This window comes from Sceloporus occidentalis, unplaced genomic scaffold (assembly GCF_023333645.1).
Source record: "Sceloporus occidentalis isolate IW3139 unplaced genomic scaffold, rSceOcc1.0.p SCAF_35, whole genome shotgun sequence".
Taxonomy (NCBI): domain Eukaryota; kingdom Metazoa; phylum Chordata; class Lepidosauria; order Squamata; family Phrynosomatidae; genus Sceloporus; species Sceloporus occidentalis.
The window spans coordinates 7,751,764-7,768,891 of record NW_028317015.1 but is presented as its reverse complement, the minus strand read 5'-3'; the positions used below and the strand labels follow the sequence as shown (position 1 = coordinate 7,768,891).

Here is a 17,128-nt window from a genome sequence, read left to right as displayed (position 1 = left end):
TGTCCGCATCACACCCTCATCACCGATACACGCGCTGCTATGACGGAACAAGCCCGTCATCAACTTTACACGGCAATCCAATGAGGAACACGTCACAGACACCAACAACACAGACACACCCGCGACATAACAACACGGGGCAGACCAGATGGCGCGCACACTATCGCGGCAGCGCCCGTCACCCCGCTGTCTCCCGTCACAGCTCGGTCTCCCTCCCCCAGCTGGTCTCTATGTCGCCTCTGATCTCGGGACTCGCAGTCTGTGTAGCCGGAAGAGCAAATCACGGGGAGGGAGGCCTGCGGTGACGTCGCAACATCTTAAAGGAGCCGCGCGTGGGATCACGAGTCGCCTGGGAAATGCTATGTCGCGCTTCCCAAGTGTCCGAATTAAATGTAGACAAGTCCCTCTTTCCCCCCCTGATGGGAGCTGAGAATGTTTACTGGGTGTGAGTGCATTGCAGTGTCCAACAGCTATAAATGATACAATAATGTGTTACAAATATGTGTTTATAAACTTTATCTTTATAAAAAAACATCATTCTTATTACAAATATCTTATTCGTGAATAGTCCCGTGATACCCGCTACTGTATTTTAGAGGTTACCCGGTATCCCTCACAAGCGGAGTTCGGTGCAGTGTTTTTGTGTATCGGGGAAGGGTAATTTATTCAGTCAGGTTAGTTTTCTATAACTAAACACACAGACATTAATATGAAGTTGGTCCCCTCTGCAGCTATAACGGCTTCCACTCTTCTGGGAAGGTTTTCCACAATATTTTGGGGAGTTTCTGTGGGGAATTTTCCCATTCATCCAGTAGAGCATTTGTGAGGTCAGACACTGATGTTGGATGAGAAGGCCCGGCTCGCAATCTCTGCTCCAGTTCATCCCAAAGGTGCTCGATGGGGTTGAGGTCAGGGCTCTGTGCAGCCGGTGAAGTTCTTCCACACCAAACCCATCCAACCATGTCTTTATGGACCTTTCTTTGTGCAGTGGGGTACAGTCATGCTGGGATAGAAAAGGGCCTTCCCCAAACTCTTCCCACAAAGTTGGAACCATAGCATTGTCCAAAATGTCTTGGTATGCTGAAGGATTAAGATTTCGCTTCACTGGAAGTAAAGGGCCCAACCCCTGAAAAACGGCCCCACACCATTATTCCTCCTCCACCAAACTTTACAGTAGGATTCGCCAATCCCAGATTCATCCATCAGACTTCTAGATGGTGAGGCGTGATTTATCACTCCAGGCAACTCAATTTCCTTGCTCCAGAGTCCTGTGCTGATGTGCTTTACACCACTCCATCTGACACTTGGCATTGCATATAGTGGTCATTGGGTTGTGTGCAGCAGCCCAGCCACGTAAACCAATTTCATGAAGCTCCTGATGCACGGCACTTGTGCTGATGTTACTTCCTCGTCCGAGAGTGATGATTCTACAGAGGGCAGGCGATATTTATGCTCTTTAGCACTTGGCAGCCCCCTGTTTGGTTGTGTGGGGTCTATCACTTTGTGGCTGCGCTGCTGTTACTCCTAAACACTTCCACTTTGCAGTAGCAGCATTTATAATGTACCCGGGCAGATCTACAGGGCAGAAATTTCATAAACTGGAAAGGTGGCACATTGAAGGTCACTAAGCTCTCCAGTGCGACCCATTCTACTGCCATGTTTGTGTATGGAGACGGCTGTCTATGTGCGTGATTTCACAATCTGTTAATAATGGGTGTAGCTGAAAAATCTAAACTAATTAATTAGGAGTGATGTCCATAGGTTTGGTCATATGATGCACATAAAATTTCATCTAGCCGCAACTAAGGTGGAGAAGTGAACGTTGGCTACGTGATGAAAAGTCACATATGCACCTTATTGATCACAAGGACAACAATGATTGCAGCTGGACAGACTCACTTTGACTTATTGTAAAAATAAAATAAAATAAACCTCTGGTCCCATCTACTCCTGCTCGTGATCTGTTTAATCCCTGACAAGCACTGTGTATGCTGCTGTAATCCCAGTCCCTTCATGTTTATCGATGTAAACAAATTCCCTCAAATGATCATCTACTGCCCATCAAAAAAATAGAACCCCCCCAACAAAATCTTAGCCCAGAAACTTCTCTGATGTGCAACAAAGTCTGTATGTAAATAAAATGATTCATTTTGCAAAGACATTTGATTGCAAAATTATCAGGTTCAACAGTGTTTTTGTTTCTAGATAGTTTAAGATCATACATTTATTCAGCCAGGATAGATTTTGTTTCGATATTTCATTATGGTATCTTTACTTTATGCAGAATAGCAATATAAAAGGTTTCCTTACTACTGCTAGACATTTAAATCAGAGAACACAAATAGCTTTCTATCTGCTAGAAAACTATATCTTCCATGATTTTCCGGTAACGACCATCCAAATCGTGGGTAGGAAACATGGACAATAGCGTTCAGGACCACCTGTTGACTACCCCTTTTAGATCTAGACTACTGAATATATGGTGCATTTTCTCTCCCTGGTGTGATTGGCACGACAGTAAGATTGAAACCCAAATAAACGTTCTATATTCTCCAGCAGAGGCGGTGTGCTGCCCCTGTGAGGGGCACAGCTTTGGTAGGGAAGAGGTTGAAGACATAGGTTGGCATTTGTATTAGGCCAGCAGTGGAAAAGCAGTAGAGAACATAGGAAGGGCACACGGCTTTGAAGCCCTCAGGCAGAGCAGACATAGGTAGGCTACGTCAGAACCAGGACAGTATCATTGCCAAATCGTAATTCAAGGAACAAAGCCAAAAGCAAGCCATGTCACAGCGTGTTAATGAGAATCAGAATACCGTAGCAGAACTGGGTCAGGCAGTAGGCAGATGAACTGTAATGCAAAGACCCAGACTGAAGGGCAGATCAAGTATAAAAGGGCAGGGCTAAACTCAGGTAACGTGGCTCAGCTGTCCGAAGTAATGAGAATGGGGTGCTCCTGAGAGGGAAGGGTGGCCACTAGTGGCAGCAGGTAGACATGACAATGAATAATTTTTACACGGTCCAGGCTGGCAGGGTGGAACCTTGACAGTCGCTTAACTGGAGAACACATGGCACCAGATGCACTATGGTAGGAATGGTTATGGAGCACGAGTTTAAGGTTTTGACTTGGCCTCCAAATTCCCCAGATCTCAATCCAATCGAGCATCTGTGTGATGTGCTGGACAAACAAGTCCGATCCATGGAGGCCGTACCTCGCAACTTACAGAACTTAAAGGATCTGCTGCTAACATCTTGGTGCCAGATACCACAGCACACCTTCAGAGGTCTAGTGGAATCCATGCCTCAACAAGTCAAGGAGGACCTACACAATATTAGGCAGGAGGTCATGATGTTACAGATCTACAGACAGACATTTTTGGGGAAAGCAACCTTTTTCAATGTGTGTAGCCCCAAAACTTCTGCTGATCTTGCTCACTATGCAGTAACTAGATGAATGTCTCACCAATGCACATTATCCTGCTTGCGTTTGGATTCCTTCGTTTTCTCAATCGACCAGGGATGTATTCCTGATTCTCATACCTTGTTAAAGAAAAAGACTATTTATTTAAAGTGGACTACTAAAATCCCCCACTTAATAATGAAAACTAGCAGTTTTGGCAAACGTGACAGCAGTTCTAAAGTTATTTCTAATTAGATGATTTGAGAGTGTGATGGACCGCTTTTTAATGGTTCACTGCTCATTTCTAGCTTTTTTTCAGCATTGCTCTTATTTGTTATCGTATGCTAGAAAAGTAAATAGGATGATGGGCTTCATAACATTGCTGTCTAGAATACATTTCACAATGGATAGGCTGAAGTATTCCGACACCTATAACCAGCAATGGCCACAATAGAAGATGCCTGACTTCTGCATGCATTTGGTCGCTCACATAGGAGAGACACACATGGTCATGCTCCCACCTGCACTGCACCACAGACAGCCACTTTCTCAAACATTCAAATAATGTATTTAAATGTTAGTACAATAGGTAGTTTGATTGCCATTTATATCCAATTGGTACACTAGGTACATGCCCAGGGACCCCTAGCTCTGCAGGACCCTCAGCCACGGTCACTGGACACATAGGAAAGTTTCCCACACCCCACTGTCAATGAGCCAGGACTGGAGGGGAATACACCACTTGGGTACTGAACACATCTCCTATAAGTTAAGGAGTCAGGGGAAAGGGAAATAGGAGTTTCTGCAGTACGCTTGTGGATTTACAACTGACAAGTACCCTTGGGGGGGGGGGGGGAGAAAAAAAAGTATGATTAAAGCATTATTTCTGAGAAAAGCTTTTGTATCTAATGGAATTGGGAATGGTGTTTCTAATGCTGTGTTGACTTACATTCAGCAGAGTAGACTGAACAGCAGAGTTAAGTACCCGAGTAACGATTAGTAGAGATAACAATTATTAAATTAGACTCACCTCTGTATATTTTGGACCAGGTGTGCACACCTGCAGTCCTTGAGGACCACAAACAATCCAGAAATTCTTTGTATCCTTAGCTAAAACCAAGTAGCTTCATGAATATTTAATTAACCCAGCATAATGACCATCAAGAAGGAGAAGTGCACCCCTGGACCAGACACCCAACAACAAGTTTTTAGCAGGTATACCTTATGAAGTGATATCATTATATACATCCCCATAGGATTCTCCTAGAAGGATAACCCAGCTGTCTCCCCAGGTGCCGATAAACTCTTATCCTTGGTCAGCATATAGCTGGACACAAAGCAGTTGAAATTCGGTTTAGTGAAACAACGGCTGGGAAAGTTACGTGTTATGACATGGCGCTTAACCTAAAACTGACCTATGTGATATGTGGAGCAAACCAGTTTTATGTTTACACAAATGTTTTTTTAAGACATATTGGAAATGCATGAAGGCACAGAATGTTCTTGGATCAATGAGAGACAGAGGCATAGTTCACATTAGAATTTTTATAACTCCGCTCCATACACACGTGTAACAACAAGAAGGGACAGTTTGTTACGCCATACACAGAAGCACAAGCACTGAGGGTGCAGATTGTACGGAAGGGATTTGAAGCTGTACAGGTCTAAGAGGCAGGACAGATGAACTATGAATAGTATAGGAAATAAACCATCTCCAAACTCTGTTGCAAACCTTATCCCTTTGTAAGTTAAAGATACATACATTAGATGTTACTCTAGAGTGTAAATGTCTTCACATAAATATTAAAAAAACTGTTTTGGTACATAAACTAAGGATCCAGCTACAGCCACATTTTTATCAGTCGATTACTTCTTTACAATTACTTTTTTTTTTACTGGCCCCTAAAACATGCCATGCTGGTGTTGTAGGACTAAATATTTCATAATCAACATAATTTCCACAGCTGGAAAGCACAGATTTCCATTTCTTTTAGGTCTAAAAGCATAAATCCTGTACGCTTGCCCTTAATGCGGAGGGTTAGGCTTATCTTGGAATGCTGGGTAGGGTTAACAGGCATTCTCCGCTGTATTGGTCCCGGGTACGGGCCAGACATTTCTGAAACACCGACTTCATACAAGCAATTCATATATATCTATATATATTCACAGTCACTTTCAGTATATTCTATCCCTGTGCCTTGGGAAGACAGATACACAACAAACATACCAGGTAATAAAACAATTTAGAATTTGCAATTTGGTGCAGGTTGTGCTGACATAAAATGGGTGAACACAAATAGTATTTCAATGCCTTCATGTTAGTAAGGATTAGCACGCCATCGTTTTCTGCTTACATGTAGTTCACATGTGTGCCAGACATACCCAAGATGTACAGCAGCCATATTCACAACTTTTCCACAATTCTATCTGACACACTGGAACAGTATCCACCGCCAAATCACATAAAGATGATGGGTAATGGTGCCGAGCAGCACAAAGCTTTATAAACAGAGGACCCTTATAAGATGCATTAACTGTACAGCTGTAAACGGTCTGCTTCATACCAACAGCTACACCACCACATTTCATTCCAATGGCATCTTGCTGAATGACCACCTCTGATGGATCTCTCCTTAGCATTCTGGACATATATATAGTATCGGTCAATTCAAGATACCATGCTGTTGCCTCTTGGTGGGATCCGGATGCCAGTCTGCACCTCAGACTCCACAGGGAGGCGTCAATAGTATTATTACTGCCCAGTATTATCAGGTGCAGTAGGAGGAATTTGCAGGAGGGTCTGGAGCTTAGCAGGTGTATATGAGTTCTGCGTATATACACTGAGCATGTAGATAAACAGCTGAGGCGTTTGTAGTGAGCACAGGGGGCAGCCAATGATATAACACTGACAACAGAAAGTGGAGAGAGGTAGGACTCAGGCTAGGGTGACCTGTTTCTCTTCTGGCGTTTCCTCTAGCAGCTGCATGATCAGTTCATGGAGAGGTCTGCACACCTTGGCATAGCCAGCAGCTGTAAGATGAAGGAAATCAAACATGTCATGTCGGGAGACGGTGCCATCCGAGTGGACAAATCCAAAATCCATATCCAGCAGCTGTACTCCCGGGAGACGAGGCAGCCATGAACGCAGGATTTGGTTGACACGGACATTTTTCTCCCGCAAAGGGTTGGGCTTCTCACCACGTGGCAGCAGGCCCTACAACACAAGTGAGAAGGAACACAAGTGTGAACATAAATTCACTATCGTGAATTCTTGAAAGCGTTTGGTCAATGTTGCCATAAACAGGATGCAAACATTTAGCTATCACAAATAAATTAGTCTTTATACCATGACTATGATCTTTGCTTGCGGCTGCAAAGTGTTGATAAGTTTTATGATGGCTTCAACACCTCCAGCTACTTCCTCTGCCGTGTTCTCATGGTTATTGGTCCCGATCCACAGTACGATTACCTGTAAACATGTTGGGAATGTCAATGCTATAATTATGCAAGACAGAAGAATAATGATTATTCTCTCTCAATCTTCCCATACTTCTGGGTGTATGTGACTCAAATTTTCCTACCTTAGGTTTAATATTTTCCAGCTCCCCATTTTGAAGTCTCCATAGGACATGTCGTGTAGTGTCCCCTCCAATGCCAAAATTGAGTGCATGGAGAGGAGAGAAGAGGTCCCGCCAAACCTTCAAGGTGATAAGAGAATGGGGGTTACAACAAAACCAATGTGGCAAACCCAAAATGAACAAGAACAGCTTGTCATAATGGATTATAAGGGTAAAATCAATGGGGAATAAGCTAATATGTACATTGATGCTTAAGTGACGTAGGTCCCTCACTGCTCCTGCAAAAAGAGATCATAACTTCACAAGATCTCCTGAAATGAGGACTTATTTCACTGCAGACAACATGGCTTGTCTGATATTTTGGAATCAAGACCGTTACCAGCTAGAGAAACCAGTCTCGATTGTCTGCTCTTTACATTTGAAAGTTCTGCATCCATCAGACAGATCTCTATTTGATCCCACCAGGAATCCGGAGCCAGAGCCAAGTCGTTTTACAAGATAATTGTAACCAGAAAAAATCCTTAGGACTTCAAATAAAGGAAAACATACAAGTTGGAAAGTTTTTGTGTTCTTCCTCCAAGAGAATGTCCGTTTATACGAAAGTTCCTATACTTTTGTATTATATTCTCAAAAGTTGCCCTGTATTTGTTGCCACCATACAAGTTTTCCAGGCAAAATAATAAAACGTGTCCAAAGGGAACAATAACGTTCGCAGTTATATCAACATATTGGATTAGGCTGAGAAAGGGTGTTTTGTACGACGATTCTACAGAAAAACGTATGAGTCTAGGAACTACTTCCCTCTGTTCTTAAATTGTAATTGCGTCTCCACAGCTGACGCCATCAAAAGAAGTGCCTCTGTGATTTGTTTAGTAAAGGGAATTAACAGAAATCTACTATAACAAATAAATAGCACTTCCCATAAACAATTCTATAGTCATTTAAGTGCCACGTTCCTAGCTTCCTCATATAACAGCGTAATTACACACACCTTAGCCTACCATTACATCTTACTTTTCTTGTACCTGCTCACCTCATATTGCTGCAGTAGCTGCACCATTGAATCCCCTACGAACAAGACATCCGGCTCTTTATCCTTGCAGTCCAAAACAAACCTGTTATGCTGTACAAGAAAATGAGATCAGTATTAGACTTACCGAATAATACAGAAAAATACAGTATTGGTCATACCAGAAAAACTGATGTGCTATAAAATGCAACATATCACTCTACATCATGTGTATTTTATATAATATTTATCTACATACAGTATATAAACACACACAAATATGTTATGTTGTATAAATATTATACAACTTTGTGCTTAATGGGGACTGACAGTTTTGCTAAAGATGGCACAAACCAGTGTACTTTTATCTGAACGAATATTTCAACTGGAGACGATAAAACCAACATTCAAGAACTATGGGAAGGGCCAGGACAATGGAGAAGTAATATATCAGGTGCAAACACACACAAGGATTTAATTACAGAAATCCTATTAAACACTGAATACGTATAACGAATGCATTGCTTACATCCATATACATATCTTTTTTCATTTTGGACAAGGGGAATGAAACTGGTACCTCGCTCCCATATTAATGTACTTTCTAAATAGATCATAGGATCAGAGTCTATAGAACTGACTGAACACATTACAATCAGTGACTCTTTAAACCCCACGAAGCTATGAAGCCAGCGGTTGGATTACATTCACTAGGGGATGAGCACAAAAACAAAATAATCACGGTTTCTTTCCAGTCTGCTTCACTTCCAACAAAAGGCAGATTTTCTGCATAGCATCTAATCGCACAAAGGTAAAAGTTAAAAAATATGTGAAAGAGTCGCTGCCAGAGAATGGAAAGCCCTGGCTCTATTTAGACGAAAGGGCGGCATGTGGTTGTGGGGATTGGGTCATATAAAGGTCAGGGTTTTTTTTTTACTTCAGGTCAGGCAGGTTATATATATATAAAAAAAAAAATTTGTGGAGAAGTTTCTAGTTGCGCTCGCGCCGCTTAGTATTGCCACCTATTTCATGTTGGTGCGCTTGAGGGCGCCACGCACCGCTTAGTTACGCCCCTTTTCTTGCGCGCCTTGCGCTCGCAGCTGCCTCGCGCTGCGCTGAGGGCGGGAAGTTGCTCTATAAATAGTGCGTTCCTGAGGTACACCTCACTTACCTGCGGCGAACCGCTAGCTGTCTGCACTGACCTCTCGTAGCGTCTGGTGAGCAGCAGCATAGCGGGAGAGCCAAGGGTGGAAGATGGAGGAGCTGCTTTTGAGGCGCCCACCCTCCCACCCTGTTTTTTTATCTTTATCTGTACACTATTTATGTTGTGGCTTTTATTGAGTTAAGGTTGCCCCTTTTTTATAAAAAAAAAAAAAGTGAAAGAAGGGGTGAACCGGTGGTGAATTTTTGCTGTCCTGGCTTTAGGGCGGATGGCATGGTAAGGGTTAAATTAGGATTGCACTCGGGGGTTTGGGCCAGGAGTGCTTTTATGGTTACAATGTTTCAAGGTTAAGTGTGTAAGTTGTTGATTTAATGGTAAGCTAAATAAAAGACCACGGCCTGTTTATCCAATCTAAAGTTAAGTGTCTTTATTTATTTGTGTGTGTGTTAGTTCATTTTGTGTCTGGTTATATATCCCTTACAATCACATGTCTCCTACAAGAAGAGTTGAACTCGCCCCAATGTAATGCAGTTTAATCTGTGAGATGGCTTTCCACAAACCTCAGCACAATAACCAAGCGTTTTTGCAGCAACAGACAATCCTGCCTGCAGTACAAGTTCATAATACACAGGCGGTCAGTGAATTCGGACTGGAAACTACTGCTTTAGTGAATAAACCCAATTATCTGCACACAGTTCGGATGATTTGACTGGAAAATTCAGAAGGCATGATCGAGAGCGAACAGCATATAGTATATACTCATGAATTTTAATGCTTGAAATACATTTACAGGTTAACGACTGCACAGCCTTATAAAGAATACATGGGGCTGAAACACTACCTGTCCACTTACCTGTGGCAGGTAAATAAATCTAGAAGAAACATCAGAACATCAGAAGAAACTCCCTATTTGTCACATTGAATAGACTAATAACTATGCTCCCGCTATATGTTAAATAATAAACTACAGTATAGTATAAAGTCTGCCATTAATCCTGGTTACATTAAAAATAAACACACGTATAGTTCATGGTCATAGAAGCAGAGACTGCAGTGCCGTACAATAGGTGATGAACATGTAAACACACGGAAGCTCCGGTCATTAGACTTTATAATGTTATGGGAGCAGTCGGGTCCATGCTTTAGAGTGGAGCCAGGATTGTGACGGTCTTAAATAATCTTTACCGACAGATCAGATAGGAGAAGAAAGAATGTGCTAAACGCGGCTTTATCCGTGTTAAAAATACTGTGCCCAGGTGGATTTGTGGCTCCAAATTGTACAGCCTTAAAATTACTGTGCAAAAAAGTTCAGGGACGTATTAATAAAGTGTCTGAAAGAGACTCACCTGAGACAGCCATCGATCGTCACCCTGGACATCCTCAGCAGCATGAGGGATAGCAGCTAAGTTGGTGTCTCCTTGACTCATTCTGATACAAGTCTGTCTCTGGGGAGAGGACAAGAGCAGGTTTTGTCACAACACACAGGTAAAAGTGTTAGAAATGCCGCCGCCACCGCTGCGCATCTCTCGTGGTTACTGGTGGGTTATATAGCGCGTTACAAATAGCGATGTCTCCGCATGAACGGGCAGACGTGGGGCTGCAGCGAGACATTCACTGCCCAACCGTGTCACAGATCCACAGGCCCGCAGCACAATCACTAGCCGTGCCTGCAGGCTCTTCATGCTACAATATGATGGTTTGGCGACCAGATCGCATTTAAAAGCCTCAATAACATGGCGTCTCCTCTAATTCAGAGATGTAAATGCAGCCCTAATCACATCACCAACAAAGGCTCCCACCCGCTGCGCGTGTGAAGCGCTGGGACTGACAGGTGGAAATCTGAGACATCACTCAAGGATGCGGACGCTGCACTTACTCACCTCCAACAAAACCCTCCCTCACAGGACCCAGTGGGGCAGATCGCTAACCGAAGCGATTCACTAACCCGCCGGGAAATTACCAGGACATCGCAGCCACTAAACACAACAACCCCCGTAAGAAATATTACCGTTTAATATGCATATTCAAACCACATCGTGGAAACAGAATATTTCACCCCTTTAACCCGGGGATGTACACATTATTACAGTCCACAATTAACTCTACAACCTCCTACCTTTTACCGCACACGGTGACAAAGGGTCCCCGTTAACGTGACGTCACGCGCTCGTTATTTCGGTAACTCCACCTATTCCGGTCCCTGGGTCCCGGTTCTGCTATTCCTAGCACAATCGCCACCCGCTCCGTCACTTCCCACTAGCAGACAGGAAGTGGGGCAGTGACAGGCAGCGGAAGTGACGATTCACACAGTCCCACATAATTTGTGCACGGTTAATGGAAGTGATTTCTGGATATAAATCTAAATATGTGCATTTAAGTATTTCTTGCTGCAGATAACATCAATTATATTTTTACAAGGTGTCTTGTTTTGCAATCATAGCTCCCAAATATCTTTCTTTTGAACCTCTTTCCTCCCCCGTCCGTTTTTTTTGTAGAAGCTCAGGATGTTTGCTGGTTGTTCATATTTTAAATTGTGTGAGTAAACTTTTAGTCATTATAACCCTGTAATGCCTATATAGACATAAAATAGATGGCAGGACGCCCCTTAGGACGTACCTGCACATCCTGACTGTTTTACCACTGCGCTGGAAATCCAGCTGTTGAAAGGCAGCTTCTGTTTGACTTCCGGCAGACAGATCGGTGTAATGGTGCCGGTAGTCGTTATAATATGAATTTAGCCTTCCCTTCCAGCAGGTGTCAATGCTAACACAGCAGGAAGGTGTTTGGAGGAAAGGATCATGCTGGGATCTCTGATCCCATTGGGAAGAGAGGGAGAAACAAAGTTTCCCCCTTCCAAAAATATATTTTAAAAATTGAAATCTAAATGAAAAATATATAATAAAAAGCCGTTCTAGAGAGCCCAGTGATGTCAATGTGACATCACTGACATCCGTAAGGTATAAGGGCACCACCTTGTATACCAGCATGAGAGAGATCCCCAAATGCTTCTCTAGTCCCAAATCCATTATGCCAGTAGTAGTATGTGTTTCTATGATATTAAAAGAAGGCCCTACTTGTATTAAACTAAACAATATATAATGTGTGTGGGTACCTCAAATATGGAAAATGACAATCACGGTTTAAACAAAAATATGCTAAAAATTACAAAACACCTTGTCCCTAATTGGGATAAAACACCATATAAACAGCCATCAATAGGTCACAACAGCAGCTCAAAATGTCTTGATAAAAGCTTTACCCCCTAACACACCTCTAATCATCCCTACTGAACAGTGTCTGTCTTCAACCACTTGAATAGTTGGTGTGTACCGTGAACAGAAGAATAATTATTCAAATGCAAATATCAAAAAGTTCATCTAGAATGCAGTGTCTTGAATAATATGTAATCGTAACTAAATATCTTAGTCTGTCCCAACTACTGTAAAAAAAAAAAGCAACAATTCCTAGCCTAGGCTGACTAGGGCTTGGGCAGCAGGTCCAGGGGCTCAGCAGTCCCACTTCCGCAATACCAGGGGACAGGTCGCCCTCCTGGGCACTCTGCCGCACCGCTGTGCCATTGCTCAACAGGCTGGTTGCAAGGAAGAAATTCCCATTCGGGCCATTTACACTATGGAGGCTACGCCGAGCTTACATATCCTCCATAGGATGCATTACAAGTCACTCTAGGCCTAGTGCAGCCCCCAAGTAAATGTGTTGCTGTTTAAGGGTTGTGCTAAACTTCATGGATGGGGCAGGTTTCGTTTTGTGTGACATTGTTACCTATTTCTAACTGGTTAGGCAATTAATGCATTAAAAAGAATACTTTTTACAAACTGAGTTGTTTGCTAAGTATGTCTGCATTATTGAGAATTTTAGGGCCCTAAAACACTGTGTAGAGGCGATACTATCATTTGAGAAATATAAGCTGCTTCTTAGGTCACTTTTGATTTATGGTTCCCCATAAGAGGATGGCCTTTTTGTTAAGTGTGACAACAGTCTATCTAAATGGTACATTGCTATAATATAACCTTACTTAAGAATATATAGTACAGACATGGGTTCCTAATGTTTTTATACGATTAAATCCATAGACTGTGCTAAAGGTGTACCCTTATATTTTATCTTGGCCCCTGGAAACATTTACCTGCCCGAAAGTGTGTGAAACAATTTGTTTTTGTGCAAATTCCTGCCGTGAACAGGGGGTGGATCAACACTAGACAGGATCCCTGGACAAAAGCATGTCGTGGGACTCAAAGTAAGCCACCAACCCATCATCAAATTGTTTTTGCATTGCCAAAATAAAATAACGTGTACCTGCGGCTGGGGCTGTGGGAGCCAGGCGTGTCCTGGGATGGTTGGGTGTTGTATGGCATGATGTGCTGTCTGAGCTTGGCCGGTTGTTGCCTTCACAGTAAAGGCCATCCATTAACATCCACAGGAGAAGTGTGCAGCCCTGTCACTCCCCATGCAGACTATATACCTGGGCAGGCCAACATCCATTACCCAGGCTTCAGAGGAGACTATATTTTGTACATGGTGTATATTTACATTGTGCAGTTGGCTGCACAAAGAAAAAATATTGTCATTTAAAGGTGTTGATTTCCTGGTCCAGACCCCCTTTGGTGCCCACACAGACCTTCTTGGCTTGTAGAACTCCAGTGGCGCTCCAGGGGTAGCTTTTATCTGTACATGTGAGATTATAAATGAATTATGCATTATTATAAATCATACATGAATTAAGTATACTAAAGGTGGTTCTACAATCTATTAAATCATAAGGTGTACTTAGTGTTTCACACATGGCTTCTCCATTTTAGCTTTATTTTTGTTGAATAAATGATGACAAGGTGTAATATGTCACGTGTTGTTGTTCATCTCAGGCTGTATTTACCTTTATTTTTAGACCTTTTTTATACAGACAATTATTATACAAGTGTCCTCTTATTCAAAATGTTGTTTTGATATGTCCAGTGAAACTATACGCCAAAACAGGAGTGCTTCCTAAAATATTGAGAGATGCACATCTCAAAAGGGGTGAATGCACAGCACTAAAACGTACAGACAAAAAAACATGTCCGCATCTTGACAACAATGCATCAACAAAATCAACAGTCCCTGGATCCAGAGTGTAAAAGAATACAAGCACATGAGGAGAGGGCTTTATCTCACAGATCAACTCCTGTATCCATAATACATTCTGCATAAGTACAGGGCCTGAAAAAAAGTTGTGATATAATTAACCCCTTAAAGACAGCTGTTTTTTTATTTCTTGTACCCTTTGTGACAATGGCTGTTTTAACACTTTTGCGGTGTTGTCTAGCTGTAATTTTCTTTCTCCTTTAGTGCAGCCATACAAATTATTTATTGAGGGGGGGGGTCAGGACAAGAAGGGCTTTCTTTTGATGCCAATATTTTCATCATATCATCAAAATGGCTATAAAAAAGGGCACCTTTTCTTATTTTTATTTTAAAAAAAAAAACATTTACTGATCTACAAAAGCTAATGAAAAAACTAGTCAAAAAGATTCTACTATTTGTCCTGAGTTTAGAAATACCAAATGTTTTTATGTTTTTTTTGCTTATAGGGCAATAAATAAAAGTAGCATATTGCTATTTCAAAACCACTTTTTCAAAACTGGTCATTCTGCCCGATGTGCTATTTGTGACATCTTTGAAGCCGGTCAGTTCAACTTAACCTTGTAAAACATCTATTTTTAAAAACTCCCAGAATATTTCAAATGCTGGTATTTTAACTATTTTCACACGTCCTATTTTGGGTATGAATTCATCAAAGTCACTTAAATCCACTTTCTAAATATACTGTTTGTATAGTTAAACTAAACTTCAAGAGGAAATTGTGATTGAAAATAACATAGACAAGTCACCACCTCTTCAAAAGCCTGATTCTGGTGCACCAGACTGTTATGGGCACCACCGTATTCCTCCATTTTGGATTCTACATAGTCCAATTCTGTTTCCAGCACAGATGCATCTTTCCTAGTGTCTGCTGGGATTTGCTTAAAATCTTTCCTGACAGTTTTACAATGTATAATGTATCTCAATATGTATAGCTTCGAGGAAAGAAGGGATTTAACAAAGTAAAGGAGAAATTTCAGAGGAGAATGTTAGAACAAGAGACCATAGTGTAAAACTTTAGGGTCAGATGTTTAAATGTAATGTAAGGAAGTTTTACTTTACAGAAAGAGTGGTAGATAAATGAAACAGCATCAGAAGTGGTAGATGCTAATCAGTGAGGGAATTCAAACATGCATGGGATAGGTACAAAGCTATCCTGAATCTAAGACCAACGACTTATTAAGGTCTGAGTGTCTACATCAGGAAACATGAGCAGAGTAAATTGGCAGAATGGTTCTTCTCTGTGGTCATATTCTATGTTTATATGAATAAATAGGGACCTCAATATTTTAATTATTTTCCAATACTTTGGTATTCACTAAAATCAACTAAAATATTTGTTTATCCCCACCCTTTTAGTAAACTTCTGCAATGCAGGTCACCAAGAAACTTTTCCTTGAGGAACAGGGATGTATCACCTACTTCATGCATTCAAACCTGTACAGAAGCGCCATGACCAGAGCTGTCACGTGATCGGTTTTACAGCGAATCACATGCACAAATAAGGTTAAATGACAAAGGCAATGCGGGGGATCTGTATCCTAACCATGCAGCCTGGTGCCTTTAAAAGTACATATTCGGTGTACTTGCACTGTACCCTAAGGGGTTAATTTTTCACATGCTTTTGTTTTTCATAAGAGTTATTGTGGTTGGGTGGCTAGTTAGTAGGGAATTCATAGTTAGGGCTAGAGTTAGATTTTGGGGTGAGGCTAAAAAAAAAAAAAAAAAAACCTAGAAAAAAAGTGTTTTGATTATACCGTCATACTGGAGCACTGACACTATTTGCTCCACTCCTATTTTCCCACAAACTATGCCAAGATCCAGATATGGAATGCTATTGCATGTCTTACATTTTAATAATAATCAGTGTCTGCCCAATTCTGACCCCCAATATGACAGGCTATTTAAAATTTGGCTCCTAATAAGTCACTTCCGGAGAACTTTTGCAGAAGTATATATCCCACTTGAAGGAAATATGTGCAGACCAATCCCTCATGAAATATAAGGGAAGATTGGTGTTTAAACAGTTTATCCCCCTCCAATATGTAGTCAAATTCTACAAGTTATGTGAAAATGCCAGTGGCTATACAGTTGAAGCGTACCTATGATGAAAATTACAGGCCTCTCTCATCTTTTAAGTGGCTGACTAAATACTTTTTTGCCCCACTGTACATACTCTTTCCGAGTTTATGAAGGCAAGGACTGCAACTTTGACCCACCAGGTTGCACAGACTATCTAGGCACGAGTGCTAAAATTGTATGGGACCTGCTACATCCATTTGTTCAAGATTCTTTTTGCCTCGACACAGTTGCATGTGGCACAATAAAGTCAAATCGTAAAGGGTTCCCCAAAAGAAGTGGCAAAAAACAGGCTCTTGCTTTGCGCCAAGAGGAGCTGTTGCCGGTTAAATTTAAAGACAAGAAGGATGTCTTCATGATCACCACCATCCATGATCACAGCACTGTATCTATTTGTGTCAGAGGCAAAACACAGCTACTTAGAAAGCCAATAAGTAGGGTGAAAATAGAGACGAAATATAGCGATCAAGACTCAGAGGGACGCTTCCTGATCTGGGTTGGAATGGAAAATGACGAGAGATTTATGCTGATCAATATTTACCTGCCAAATACAGAACCTCTGAGGTGTCTCTCCAAAATCCTGCATAAAGTGGAGAAGGTCAAAGAAGGTGTCCTGCTGATCGCAGGAGATTTAAACTGTATACAAGATATCGAGCTAGATAAGAAGGTGGGCCTTCATAAAGATGTCCCAAATAATATAATAAAAAAATCAAGAGCATTTAGAAATATCACCCAAAGTGCTAACCTATATGATATTTGGAGGGTCC

At 41.7% G+C, this 17,128-nt stretch overlaps 1 protein-coding gene across 1 annotated transcript; it reads right to left on the bottom strand.

Moving 5' to 3' along the window:
* Window positions 1–6,332: 6,332 nt before the first annotated feature.
* Window positions 6,333–10,573, bottom strand: LOC149298042 (platelet-activating factor acetylhydrolase IB subunit alpha2-like). Its single transcript, XM_089487962.1, has 5 exons — window positions 10,493–10,573; window positions 8,009–8,098; window positions 6,979–7,095; window positions 6,744–6,866; window positions 6,333–6,611 (listed from the first exon to the last, which is right to left on the bottom strand). Exons 1-5 carry the CDS (start codon window positions 10,571–10,573, stop codon window positions 6,333–6,335), a joined length of 690 nt encoding a protein of 229 aa, XP_089344088.1.
* Window positions 10,574–17,128: the final 6,555 nt, after the last annotated feature.